General features: G+C 43.0%; 1 protein-coding gene across 5 annotated transcripts in view; it reads right to left on the bottom strand.

The window, feature by feature from the left end:
- CASTOR2 (cytosolic arginine sensor for mTORC1 subunit 2) overlaps window positions 1-15,007 on the bottom strand; it is a 121,997-nt gene that overhangs the window by 53,778 nt on the left and 53,212 nt on the right. For all 5 annotated transcript variants that reach the window (XM_039732924.1, XM_039732920.1, XM_039732922.1 and 2 more), the window contains exon 2: window positions 8,153-8,223. In XM_039732924.1, the coding sequence (XP_039588858.1) occupies window positions 8,153-8,223 (71 nt within the window). The remainder of the gene's footprint in view (window positions 1-8,152; window positions 8,224-15,007) is intronic.

Here is a 15,007-nt window from a genome sequence, read left to right as displayed (position 1 = left end):
TGATCAAGAGCTGGGTCTTCCCCAGCCTGTCAACCATGGCTTTTTGCTCCCAGCCAGGAAAGCATTGCCATGGCAGCCTCTGCTCACCCTGCTTCACGAGCAAATGGGATCCACAGCCCAGAAGAACTGAGGATTTTGTCTCTGACAGTCCAGTAACAGGAACTGCAGAAATCAGCAGATTTCCCACTTCCTGACTAAACTTTCCCGTGTTTAAAAACTCCTGGCAAGGCTTTGCTCACAGACTCTGCAAGCCAGGGGTGGAGAGGACCCAGCCCAGACACAAAGTCAAAGCTAAGGTTGCCAGCTCTGGTTACTGCCAGCAAGGGGACACAGGTAGCACATTCCACTGAAAAGCCACACCCACAGAAATAAAAGAATATCAAAAGAAGAACCAATGCAGCTGGATTCACATTTACAATTCCTTCTGAATTTTCAAACAAAGTAGCAAAAAAAAAAAATTATTTTTTTTTAGAGAAGACAGTATTTCAGACAAGGTTTCAATGGACTGACAGCACAGAGCAAATAATTACATTTCAAACAAGACTTGAAGATGGAGCCACTAAATTCCTAACTGTATGACTGTAACTTTGATGTTGTGAATCTGAATCCTGTGCAAGATTAAAAGCTAAAATATGAGCTTTCTAAAAGATTATGTAACTTTTCCCATAAAGGGTATTTTTTCCCCCCATAATCTCCAATCTGTTCCACTACAGACCTGATTTGTTCCTTAGGCTGCAAATGCACCCATTGTAAAAGGGAATCCTGAGGGACAGAAACTCCCTCAGTTATTATTACTTACAATGGCCTTTGTCTTTTACATTATCAAAGCATTTCACATGTTTACTAATTAATCTTTACAAGACCTATTAGGAGGTGATTTAATTGGATTATCCCTGTTTCTAAGATGAGGAAACTGAGACACAATGAGAGACTTGTCCAAGGTGAAACAGAAAAGCCTGCAGCAGACCTATGAACTTCACCATAGTGCTCTGGTTCCCTGTGCCTTCACCTTGTGATTGCAACAGCAAAGCTGTTCCCTTGAGAAAGGCTTATGTGCCCTTGGAGAAGTCCTTCCACACACCCTAGAGTGTGACTGTCAGTCCAAAAGCCTGAAGAAGATGATAGTTGGCCAGTGTGTCACCATCAGCTTAATACTGCATCAAAAAACAAAACATCCCCCCTTTGTTTCAACTGCACAAGAATTAGCTCAAAGCATCAAAGCAAATTCTCTTCAAAAGAGAACTGCTAGTTTGCACATGCATCAGTCTGCATTTCTAGAGTCAGACAGAAGGATTTCAACTGATTCTAGTGAAAAGCAAACCAGGCATACTGCACCAGGATTATGAGTTACCCTTGATCCATCATTAGTTCTGGAGTTGTACCTGAAACGCTGGAAAACACTGATCACTGGCACCAGGAGAAAAGAAAGTTGATGAAGTTTTTTGGCACAAAACCTGCAACCTCTGCCTGAGAGTCTCTGTCTGGGTACAGACAGGATTTAAGTTTGTTTGGTTTTCCAATCTCACTTGATCAGGAGAATCTTCCAAGCCTGTGAGGAACAGAAATGTTCTCACCCTGATGAATGACTGCTGATCCTTGGGAAACCTGAGGCATCTCCTGCACTCATGAGATCATCTGGCAAACACACTCAGAGACCAACCCTGTGGAGTGCTGCACACTGGAATTTTGCAATGATTACCACAAAAGAGATGTTTTCTCTGTTTGCAGATGATGACAGACTGTTTTTATCATGGGTTACTGAAGATTCCATTTCTAGACTGAGGCCATAGCATTTATGAGATGCCAAGGTGGAGGAAATCCACTTCCGTGTCCAGGTCATGAACTTGAGAAAAGTATGGTTTAAATGTAAAGTAGATTCACAGCTAGCAAAGATTGGGAACTGATGGTTGGGTGTTTTCAGCCACGGGAAAAGGCTGTTCAATTCTGCTGCTTGTACCACTGATTTTTCAGCTTTCCTTGTGCTTCACTTCTCAGCATATGACAGGGGGCAACAGCACTTACCCATCTCTCACAAAGTGCTCCATATAACATTCACTTAAAAAGTAGAGAAAGATGAGGAATCACATTCTTACCAGCACTTACAATATATAAAGGCTTCAAAAAGTCTTAGAGCATGTGTTCAGCCTTGGCCCTTCCTTGCACATTTAGCACCCTGGCATGTCTCCTCATAGCTGGCAGACAATAGCCAGCTCCAGTACAAACAAGGCAAGCCACCCTCTCCTCTTCAGTCCACCCTTCAGAAAAAAACAGAAATGCACCAGTGGAAGAACAAGCAGTTGGTCAAATGCTCTCTAGTGAAAAAAAAAATAAGGAGGGCTGCTACTTTTCTGTTGAGCTGCATCCCGATCTTAGAGAACAACCTAAATTTCAATGAATTGTTCCATTGTTTCAGTCAGAAAAGCTTTGTAGGTCTTGCATTTATGAGGAGGGTTGATAAAAATGAGCCCTGGTATATATCTGCTCATTTATCCTGGACTTAGGAAAGTACCAGGAAGCAGCCAAGATGTAATAAATTTAAAGGAAGAAATCATGGCCAGTCAAGTGGTTCAGGAAGAGAAGTCTTGGCTTTCTCACACAGGCTGTGAAACAAAAATAGATATCAATACACACCCATCTGCTGGAGGAAACAGTGAAAAATATGTATTATTTATGCAGTACTTCTTTAAATAGGAGTGAGCAGAGAAACTGAACCAAAAGACTTTATGTGGCAGGTTACAAACATAAGGAATAATATATGCTGTCAAAATTTGCAAACCCACTCACATAAGAGCTCTAAGAAGTGCTCCTTTCCCCATGTGACGCAAAGCAGACCTTGGAATATTATATATTTCTCATTTTCCTCCCTTCCCCAAAAAACCTTAACCACCAAACCCTACTGCCTCTTAGGAGAGGGCAGAAATCCCACATAATCACAGACCCCAAAATGTTTATTGATCTATATCAGCAGAGATGCATTGCAGGAAAAGCCTCCCCAACCAAGCACATATTTCTAATAAGGCAATAGTCGAATCCCACATTTTAATTTGAATTTAGGTCATTAATATCACATTACTTAAAAACCTAAAAACCCTAGACAAAGCATAGTCTAGCCAATACAGAGATCAGAAGAGAGTGATTGTACAAGTGTTTAGTAGAGAAAAACACGTTCTGCCTAGCAACCACAGGGACTCCTGGCCGTCTGGGGGAGGAATCTAACACTATAAATGTCAGCAAGCAACTTATGCCACTGTGCCTCAGATACAAAGGCCTAGTCACTGGGCAATCAAAAATTAAATAAAAAATAGTTATTGAAGGAATATTCAGAAAACCAGATGCAATTATTAGCTTGCTTCCCTCTTAAATAAAGATTGCTCCTAGCTAGATGGGCTCTGTGCTTGGACTTATTTATAAGCTGTTTTTTCACCCAGTTTATATACAGGAAAAGAGAGAGGACACTGAAAGCAATTTACCATTTTGATGTTATTGAAATAGGAACTCAATGTGGTACTAAAGTATATGATGGTCCTGAATCCAAGGTCAGACAGGGTTGTCTGATGATGATGGTTATCAAAACAAAGTACTGACAGCAAGATCTTCTTTTCATTTTATTTCATTTTATTAAGTCTTTTTCTTATTAGAATGAGACTTTTTTTGCCACTATAACTAGCTGAGTTAGTTCAAATAGTTGCATTATTTTTCATCTACTGGACAATTTATTATGAAGTATGAGCTGAGACTAAGAATCTGCTCCTAGAAAATGCATCAGTGAATGGATTTCTGGCTTTAGAGAAGTTACCAGCCATATTAGGCAGCCAAAGAAGGTTTAAGGAAGGACTGTCATGCCTATTTTGCAGATGAACCTCAGTGTGAGGAGACCAAGAGTCTTGCTCTGTGTTTACACAGCAGATCTGCATCTCAGAACAATGTTTCTCACTGCTGCTTCAATACTGAAATGAAATGGCTTTTCCTCTCTGATTCTGATCCAGAAGAGATCACCCAGGACCTAAGGTCTGCTGACTACAATAATCTACATGAAATGGGCTTACCAGTTCTAGGAGAAAGACCAGAGTACATGAAGGAGCTGGTGTGTTTCCCTCATCCCAAATTTCCCTGAACCTAGAATATGCACATTTACCAATTTGAAAATCACAGTGATTCACTCCTCCCTTGACTCTAGCACTTGATTTCTTTTTCCCTTCTTCAATATCTTCAAAGTTCACTGCATACATGACAGATTGCATGCAATGGACATCAACCAAGTGCCAAGGCTGGGAAGCCAGTAACCTCACCTTGAAAATGCTAGCAACACGTTGCTTTACAATAATTCATCTTCAGGACAGCTTCACCTGGGTGACAGACTGTCCCAGGCCCCACTTATGCAGATGTTCCCAGTGCATATAAACAGGGTTTCCAAGATGATGGCTACTCCAGGTGTGAAGGCATGTGTTTCAATTCAGTGTGTAAAAGCTGAAACCTTTGATGAAACAGAGACTACTGGAACCAGCAAGACCACAGGCTAGAAGCTCTGTTCATGCAGCTGCCCAGAGACAGCGAGTCTGTCCTTGCTGCTCTCTGAAAAAGGAACAGACCATGCAGAGAACAGGGGGCTGTGGCGTATCTGCACATGCACTAACAGCTCCTGCTTTCAGCCAAACTTTGGGGGAAAAAGCAAACCAGCCAAACAAATATTGCTGTATTTCAGGGAGCAGCAGCCACTCCACCTTTCTGCCATGTGCTGGCTGTGCAGCAGGGGGATAAATGCCAGGACCACACACGGCTATCCAAGCACCCCACTACCTGAGACATTTGTCTTCATGCAGGAGGGTCCATGGTCAAACTTCTCCTCCTAGTTCATCTCTGTATCAGCCAGGAAAACAGATTTCTGTGCACAGTTCCCTGGGTTACTTGCTGAATAAAATTATTTCTCATTAGCAGGCCAAAACCCAAGAAACAGCCACTGGAACAAACAAGGTTCTGTGCAAATATAATCCCCACCTCACCACCAGGGAATAAAAGCCAAGAATTAGGCTGCAGCCATTCCCTTTCAGCACAATGAATGCTTAAGCAGGTTAAGCATTGCACTGTGGACATTTTCTGGTGAGAAAAAAGAATGACTGCTTTACCAGCCCAACTTGCTGCTCTCAGGGGAGAGCCTAGGGATTATTTTTTGACAAAATAGTTAAGAATGATTACTGCATGTCAGTATGTTTTAAGTGTTAACCTCAAGGATTGATGAAAGTGCTGGTATTTCTTCAGCCTGCTCTTTTCCCATCAGGGGTATTTGTGATGTGCAGGAGAAAGGGCCTGGCTATCATGGAAGATGCCAGCTAACAGAACCTTCTCATTGCTGCTGCAGCAGAAATTCATACAGGTGCCTGAGAAAGAAAAGTTCTCATTTCCCACACAGAAAAACCTATCCTTCAGAGACTTACACTGAGTTTGTTAAGCACTGCAAGAAAAAAAGTTACCTGAAAAGAAAAAGGAAGTAATTTACTGTTGGAATTGCTATCTGAACTGCTCATCAAAGGTGCAGATCTACCCTGTAATTCCTGAGCTGAATTTGGCACTTCACTACTCAGGACAAGAGGCAGCTGATGCACTCGAGGCAGACATAATTGGTGCTGCTCTGCAAGAAGGTGGGTGCTGCAACTCAGAGATTTTGATTCTTTTCAAGCCCACGTGCTGATTAGGGGCTATACAAAGTGAACTTTTTCTTACTGAGACATTTCTAGCTAGACTGTGACTTCTGGACTCCTCCAGACTATGAAAAACTTACACCACACTGAATTGAGGGGCAGGGATGGAACTGCACACAGGGCTAACCCTGAGATGAAGCCTTGGATGTGGTGCTGACAATTCATAAAGAAGAACATGGGCTGGACACAAACCCAAAGGATATGGGGGCTGTGACAGTAGAGTCAGCAGGACGTGATGTATACAGGTCTCACCAGCAGATCATCACTTAGAAGGGAAAGCACAGAAAAGGTGATGAAGCCAGCAGCTCTGTGACACTACTACTAGGCTGGGCTTTGCACCTGGCTTCCACACCATGCTGGAATGGCCTTAGCATACTCCCTCCTTCCCATGCACTGCCTGGAAGTTGATCTTGTCTCCTGCAAAGCCCTGCTTTAGCAGCCCAACTGCACACAGTGTATTTGTAAAAAAACAAAAAAAAACCCCAGGGTTGTTCTGTCCCCAAACCACAGCCATAGGAAGGTAGGTGGGCACTGTGACTTTCAGCACAAGCTCAGGTGGCAGAGAGTGCCAAGGCAACAGAAGATCCAGAGAGGACTGCGCTTTGAACTGAACCAGCACTGCCTGGTTCACAGAGATAACCTGGGACATGCAGCTTCTTTAGAACAGTGGTTGTGCCAGACCTGGGACTTGCTCTGAACACAACCAATGGTGCACAGTGCAACAGTCGCTCAGTATGGATGAGCCAGACCACTGCTTGAGCTCACCTTTGTTTCAAGTAGTATAATTTCCAGAGATAAACAGCACTGTGGCTGCTGGAGACTCCACAGGGGTGGTTCCAGTTCAACTTGTCACCAGTGACTGAATTGAAAAATGTGTGTCATGCCAACTGGGCAGAGAAACGAGTGCCATGGATGTCAGGCACAAACACAATGCTGGAGATGAGCAAGCCCCTGGAACATCCCACCTGAAGATTCAGTGACACAGCCTCCCTCCTAAGAATGAGAATCCCTGGGTTTCTTGCTGTGCCATGTACTGCGCCGCTTAAAAAAATAACCCAGAAACTTTCTCCTTCTTTAGTGAGTCTTCACTTAAAATGAAGCTGTTAGAGGGAGGCTCTGCATCCTACTGTCATGGCAAAAGCAAATTAGAATTGATTTTCCTCAGCTGTCACTGATAACAAAAAAGCTGATACTACCATTGGAAGTAAAATTCTTGTACACGTGCCCCTTAAAAAAATACAACAAGGGACACTCTGGCAGCAGAACCCTCTGTCACCTCTTCCAGGATCAAAAGTACATGGCACAGACTTTCAATCAAACCTCAAAACTCCCAAATTATAAACAGATAGAGCTGTAAAGATCCAGTCAACATTCTCAGCCTAGTGATTAATTTACTAAAATGTTCAGGTACCAGTGTACTAGTCTAAAATGTAGCTTGTTTTATCATGTTTGTGAGTATTCCTGAAGCAGAAAAGGGCCAGCTTCAACAAGGTTACTGATCATAAAACTCTGTACTAAAGATGATGTAGTTTCAAATTTTCTCCTGTAGTTTGTCTATTACAAAACCATTGAATATTACAGTATCACAAGAGGTAATTCCTATTCAGGAATGAAATCCTCTTTTTTCATATTTTAATGAATTTTCTCTGACCTCAAAATGTGTAGACTTCTAATTCCAAACACAGAAAGAGTAATGGAACAAAAATAATAACAGCTGCCCAACACTTCCTCATTCCCTCACTGCAATAACACCATTACAAACAAAACCTCCACACATGGCAAAGGTTATTACAAACTATTTCCATTTACAAAGCCAAACCATTCTCTACATCAGCTCTTGCACAAAGCCAAGAATCTGCAGCTCTCAAGCACATGCCAACCACCTTCTGTGACATATGACCAACTCCACCTTTGACCCCTTCAGCCACCCCAGGTAAAGATGGCACACTTTTAGGGAAAGCTGGGTAGTGTAAGAAAGGGGGATAAATCACAGCTTACACAGATGTGCCAAAGGAGCCCAGTCACAACTCCACAGCATTGTGCAGGCTGTAGGGATGATACAAACAAGTGCTCCTTTCAAAGACAGGGGTTCACAGAAGCTGGAAATGCAAGATGTGGTATACTTACGGAGGCCTGGGGACACAGGCCAGCTCATTTTGATGTGATCATATGCAGAGGGTTTTGCTTTTTCAAACCTGCTTAAACTACTCTTTAAGACTTGTGTGTGATCCTCTCCCAGCATTCAAATATATTCATATTCCATGTCTGAATTGCCTTGTACAGCACTGCAGCAGAGACAGCGTGCTCAAGTGATCAAAGCACCTTTCAGAGCTGTACTACCAGCACTTACAAACAGACTTGTTTTACAAACATTTTGGTTTACAGTCTCAGTGAGATGACATGTTTTCCTCATCCACCCCATGCTGGATATCAAAGTGGCACGTGCTGACACTTACCTAGGAAGCCCTCTTCATCCACAATGATGGTGTAGTCCTCAGGGGTTTCTGTGAGGCTGAAGAACTTGCACCTGGCAAAGGCAAACAGCAGGAGAACATGATTAGCACCTGGACTGAGCAGAGCCTCATCTTCCACCTAAAATGGAAATCCTTTCCCATCCAAGCTGTGCTGAAGGAAAGAGTCACAGTCTGATGTTTATGGAGAGGCCTGAGGCATTAACAGACCTGGATTTTATTTCTGGGTAGCTCACACTGTGTGACCCATATTCCCTGCTGCCTGCCTATGCACAATGAAGCTGCTAAAACTCTTATTATTTTTATTACTTAGCTCTTAGTTACTTTTCTTAATTACCATATCCCTTAAGGCTTCCCATTGCATCCAGGACCTGCTGTGTTGCACTGACACAAAGCAAAAAACTTTGCTCACTGACTGCTCACTCCAGCACGCTCCAAAAGCATTTCCATGGCTCACACATACACCTTTTGCCCACTGAAGTTTCTTGCCTTATCAAGGTTGGACATCTAACCTCTCAACCAAGCCCCAGTATCTCTTCTTGCTCCTTCAGAGGTTTTTGCCACCAGCAGACAGCATCCCAGTTTCCTGTGCTGGTCCTCTCCCCTTCCTGGGTGCTCCTGGTGAAGAAGAGTGGTAGCAGCCATCAAGGCAATGCACACAAGGCTGAGCTGTCCCCGGCCCCATCCCTTGTGGCCTCTGTTCTGCTCCATCCTCTGACACCACAGGCCATGTGCAGTGCAGCACCCCCAGCTGGTTCACCATTTAACACAATGTCACCTCTAACAGCAGATACAAATCAAATGTGACATGGGATTCTTCCACCGCAGACACACAAACAAAAAAAGCTTCAGCCTTAAGGCTTAACACTACATATAGTTGAAAAGATTTTTTTCCCCCTGACACACCAACATATGTACACCAACATCTACTGAAAAAACCCCAGCTTCTATCTAGCTGATCCCCAGCAATGACAGGAAGGTTAGCATGACACTTTGCAAGCTCATGTTCACCTTCAGCAGAGCATCAGGACAGTGCTGGCCAGCATCCTCGACACCCACAGGGCTCCCTGCCCCTCCAGGAGAATGCCAGAGCACATGGGCTGACTGTGTTTGTTGCCTAAGACCAGGAAAAATTTTTCCCTCTAAATTAGGTGCAGCAGGAAGAGCATGTATCTCTAAGAACAAAAGAGCAGGATTTCACCATTACACTACAATACTCTCAAATTTATCTGAGACAACCTACAGAAAATATTTTAAATACTAGAAAAATAGAGACTGTTCTCAAGGCCCCCAAATTTCACAGCATCTTCACAGTGTAATTTCTGCATGAAGAACAATTCAGCAGGATTCAAGAACCAGGGACTACCAGGGTTTCTCAGCACTATTGAGAAAAAGTGTCCAAAAAGTCTTCAAGACTTTTGGACGTCTGGAACCCCATAGTGGTGGCTCAAGACATCAAAAAATGAAAGCATCACTTCATAAAGAATCAGATGAAAACCTGGCATCAGCATTCTTTTGACTGGCTGAAAAGAAGAAACAGCAGCTATCCCCTCCAAAAGTAACAGGGAGAAAAATGAGATGGATGCTGCCCTCCTCACCACCTCATCAGAAAACTGAGAGGAAACAACACACAGTTCAATTAGTGGTCTGCCATGTAACCAACAGGATTTCATGTACATGGAAAGCATTAGACAACCTGCCTTTAGAGACCTGTCCTGTTTTCCTGGAAGCATCCATCACAACAATCAAGCACAACACTTCCTCTTAGCACAGACATATCATTATAAAATACAGCCGCAGCCCCACCACAAAAGAAACCACAACTTAATTATTTTGTGTCATTGGTAATAGCTGCTGTGACAGCCACATTTACCAACTCAACTCTCTCCAGGAATAGTGCCAAAAGAAGCAGAAAACAGCAGCAGCTCAATTTTTTTACCATCACTTCTAAACTGCACCAGGCTGGTGTAATACACTAGTGCAAGGGGTAATACAAGCTGGGCAAAAAGGACTTGTGGGGTGCTGCTTCAGGTGGGTTCCAGGAGGCAGAAGTATTTGTTACAGTGGGTGAATTCGCTAGAGAAGTCACTGAAATAAAACTCTTTGCTACTACTGCCTGACTGAGTCACATGCATGCTGAGTTAGGGAGAAACTAGAGGTCCTAAAGGAGAAAACATTAATATTAAAAACCTAACCTTTCCTGATCTGCAATGGCATTTATGGAAGAATTTTTTACTAGAACAGTAATATGTGTCTGTGTGCACACACTGATCTCAGCAGAAGAAGAATGATTGTGACAGATGCCAGTTTCTGGCCACACATCTAAATATGTTGATATTTAAGAGATATGTACACATGAAATCCCATAATTGCTGCCTCGGAACTCATGTCAAAACCTCATATCTTCATATACCATCTCAAAGCCCAATCTCCAACTCAGTGCAGCTCTGTAAAAGGTCAGGACCACAGAGCCATCTGAATTTAAAAGTGAAGAATTTCACCAGTACAGAGAAGACCAGTGGTTCTTGTGGTACACATTCACTTAGTTCAAGCCAATGATGCATTCTTTTCCCAGAGGAAATCTAAAATTGAAAAATTGAAATTGCAAACCTTGTGTGATAGAAAAAAGGAACTCAATGTCATCTCTCTCTACCACATTACACTACACATGCCTCTTCCATTCCAGTTATTTCAATAATTTCTATTTCCTCTTAAATAGAAGAGGAAATAGAAATTACTCAGTCTTCAATAAGCTGAATGCCAACAGCATCTTCTATTATCACACCAAAGCCAAGAAAGGAAAAGAATTACCCTTTAATAATTTTGAGACATCAGACAAACAGTATTTCTCTAAGTACATGTGGAAACCCTATATGTAGGAAGACAATATTTTTAGTTTCCTAATAGCCAAACCTTGGATGGATTATTTTGGATTTCTGCCTTCTCAGTGTTTAAGCACATTTCCACTTAAGCACTGTTGCTGACTTTGACTGCCTGACAACATATGCCTTTTTCTGGCAATGCCACAAATGTAGACCAATCTATTATTAGATTAGATCTTTGAAACTGCAAAGCGTACACTGTGTATGGAAGAAATACTCAAGCTTGCACAGAGCAGGAAAGTGCCTACGGGATGCAGCAACAGCATCATTTCAGTTTGCAAACAGTACTCCAGTCTCCATGGGAGAAGTGAGCAGGAAAGTGGAGTGCTGGCTGTGCTTGCAGGTCCACACCAGAAGTGTCTCCTCCAGACATTTGGTCTTCTAGGTCTGCTGAGATCACAAGAGTGGTAATACTGGGATGAATGTGACTTCTATTTGTTCTGGGTCACACACAGAGCACAAGTTTCAGGGAAACTGCTTTGGGTCATTTCGAAGTTCAGTACAGGCAATGGTCTTAAAGGAAGACCACAAGTCCTACCTCCTAATTTGTAAAGAAACTGCTTAATTAATTGCTGTCTCAGCAGGGTAAAGTTACAAAACTGCTTGCCCTATGGAAAAGATTCATTCCAGAAGCACGTGGGCAGCTGGTCTCCCCACAGGTAGGAAACCATGGCTAAATGCCATTCAAGAAAGTCAAATGCAAAGTCTGGAAGTAACACAGAAGCTTGCAAAGAAGCAGTTGAACTGAATAGAAATTTAGAAGCAGCAGCAGCAAGTTCATCTGTGTGAATATGAAAAACATAATTTATTGGGATTTGTTCCAGGCTGTCTTCCCATTTGAGATGAGGAGGAATTTGTATGTTTCACTCTGAATATTATCATGACAAAATATATAATCTTATCACAGAATAAGACACATGCTAATAATCTAAATTTTGTTGATCCTTTTTGCAGTTTATAAAAATGACAAGAGGAAGATTCAATGCAACATCTTGTGAGACATATTTGGAAAGCAGTAAAGGAAACCTGTGCTGTTAATGACATAGAGGCCACTGAGGACTACTAAAGGATGATGGGTAAGTCCTGCTGAGCACTCCCTGGCTCTCCAGTTCTCAACTCATCCCATGGATGGGGTCCCACAGTCCCAGCTGGTGCAGTGTTGCTGTCAGGGCACTGTATGGCAGTGATCACTACCTGTTGTTCTTCCACCCTCAGCAGTCCTACTGCAGAAGGGTCCTTTGAGAGAGCAGGCAGGGTACTCAGCTGCCCAGTTTCCTCTGTCTCCACAACAGCTCTCCCAAAAGCCCAACAATGCCCTTTTGGGTCCCTGAAATACCCTCTCCTGAGACCATCTATGCCAAGGACACACGGGCTCTCTGGGCCAGGCACAATGGGCTGGTTTTGCCATTCTTTTCCAGGCAGGCTCACTTCAGCTTCCAGTACAGTCAGCTGTTGGGATCCTCCTGTCACTGCAGAAATGGAGCTGGATTCTGCCCCTACATACCTGGATAGAATTGGGGTACACAGTGCAGCAATGCCAACTAAAGCCTTATGTGCTTGTGGCTCTGATGTGCCACAGATCCACACAGCCCAGTAGATCCAATGGTCCCTTTTCTCCACCTGGCTGGAGGCAGGACCCCTCTAGTTCTGGCCACTATACTCCATGTTCACTTCTTGTAAATGTGAACTGGAGGTCCCTTCAAGAGGATGAAAACCAACATCATCCCTCCTACTGTCTCTGAGGACTTCCCCACTGGAGACATTTCTGCAGCTCCTGCCAGGGCTGTGCAGAGCTGCAGAACACTATCAGGGTGCCGTGCAGCTCCACAAAGCCAGGAGACTGATAAGAAAATCATCTGCTGCTCTTTATGTCAAAATGAAATACTTGGAACCCCAATACTGGGATAAAGTGAATTTAAGGCAAGCTTAGGCAGAAGGTGAACCAGAGCAGACACACATGAGTGCAGGCCATGATTCTCTTCAGGAACCAAAGCAGCACAGCACTGCCAGCATCAAGGAATAGCAAAAGCCTTCAACATGGACCAACCATGGCTATCCTAAGCACTGCTGAGGTGCTGCCTATGCTACGTTGACCTACTATCAAACCATAATAACTATTAACATGCAGGAAGGACAAAGACACATCCTCTCAACTCAGAGCACTTGGGGGGAGAACAGAAAGCTGCTTGCAAGGCCTCTCAGCACATTCTTCTCTGAGAAAATAAACCCTGTATTTAAAAGCTTTTCCATCCTTCTCCAGAAAAAAATATTTAGGAATAAATTACTGTGAGAGGGGATGAAGACACTTGAAGTGTGAACAGTGTCACAGCCCTCAGACCCAAGAGACAGGAGAGCTGCCCATAACAGAAATATCCAAAAGCTAAAGTTACCTGAGATAACACGTTCCTCAGTCATTACAGCCAGCTATGTGAGGACAGCTGCAGGACAGGCTGTCATTGCTAAGCCAGATCCCTACAACTGGTTCTGTTCCCAGCCTCTGTGCCTGCTGGGATGGGAGCACCTTTGACCCAGTGCGGAGGCAGGCAGCAACACACCCTTGGGTTACATGATCCAGTCCCCATAGCTGCAGGCACACTGCCCTGGGCAAAGAGGGGAGGTTATGGCCATTCCCACTGACCCAAGCCTATGTGGCAGGCAGGAAAGCTCTCTTTCTTTTAGGTAAATTCATAAATTACATCAGGAATTATTTCAGTCTGCTAATATAGACTGCAAGGTCTTTGGATTTACAAATTGGACAATGAGGCAAGACTCCTATCCACTTAAAAAAACCCAACAGACTGCCAATAAAAAACACCTCCCTCCAAAATGGCCAGAGTTACATTGTTAGCTCCAGAAACTCAGATCAAATGCCTGGTTCCATTCTGGTCCTCCTGGCCAGCCTATGACTCAGCTTCCATTTCTGATACAGATCTAAACCATCCCTGTGGAGAAGCATGGGGATATAAAACCAAAACAAACCTCATCATATTCACATTTATTGTGCTAATGGGAATTAAATGAGCATCTCAGGCACTTTGCTCATGTTTTATTGCTGTTGTTCCTCCAGCATTTTTTAAGCAACACACCAGAAACAACAGTGCCTCGGTGCAACATTACCCCAGGACAAGCAGCAGAGTAATAGCAAAAACCTAAAAAAAATATCCCTAAATTCCATCAATAATTATAAAAATAATTTTCATGAAACTACATCTGACGCATTGTACAGTGCTGCCTGTACAAATTTCCTTCTGAGTGCATAACTGTAAAAGTGTACATCACTTCTTAAAGTCCTTTAATCTGTTCATCTTGGTTTGATGCCCACCTCCCCGTCATCTTTAACAATATTGTTTACAGATTTATCATTGTTAATGACAGAAAAGCAATTTTTCAAATCTCCTCAGAGGGTCAATGAGTGTTTACATCGAAATGGCAAGAGCTCCTTGCTTTGGCAGAGAATGCTGTAATCAGATCTCTGAAGGAGAAGTTGGAGCAGTAAATGAAAAAGAGGTTTAGTTTGTGTGCAATGGCAAAGAGCAGTCATTTATTATCTAACAATTAACGAATTGATCCAGACACACCTTTTCCTCTTCTCTCTTTGCATGCAGGCATTCTCAGAGGCCCCTCTATTGTGAGTCAACTTAGTCACACATGAGATGCAAAAGTAATTCTTTCCGTTTGAACAAGCCCATCATGATTTAAGCAGAAGGTAACTGTGCTTTAAAAACTTTGTCTGTACAGCAGTAACAATATCCCCTGATCACTGTCAGAGTTGAACTAATTTTCAGCACAAGAGAGAGGTGGAGTACAACACTGCATTTTCCTTAACCATAAAATTATCTTCTGCAACCCAAAATCTGAACTGAGAAACACATTACAGATGTGGGTGTGGGTCCTATGGTTTACAGATGAAAATAAAATAAGTATGAATGTACAACAAAGGCTCGTGACTACATGATAC

This window comes from Passer montanus, unplaced genomic scaffold, assembly GCF_014805655.1.
Source record: "Passer montanus isolate IOZ18808 unplaced genomic scaffold, ASM1480565v1 scaffold81, whole genome shotgun sequence".
Classification (NCBI taxonomy): domain Eukaryota; kingdom Metazoa; phylum Chordata; class Aves; order Passeriformes; family Passeridae; genus Passer; species Passer montanus.
This window is presented reverse-complemented; position numbering and strand designations above follow the sequence as displayed.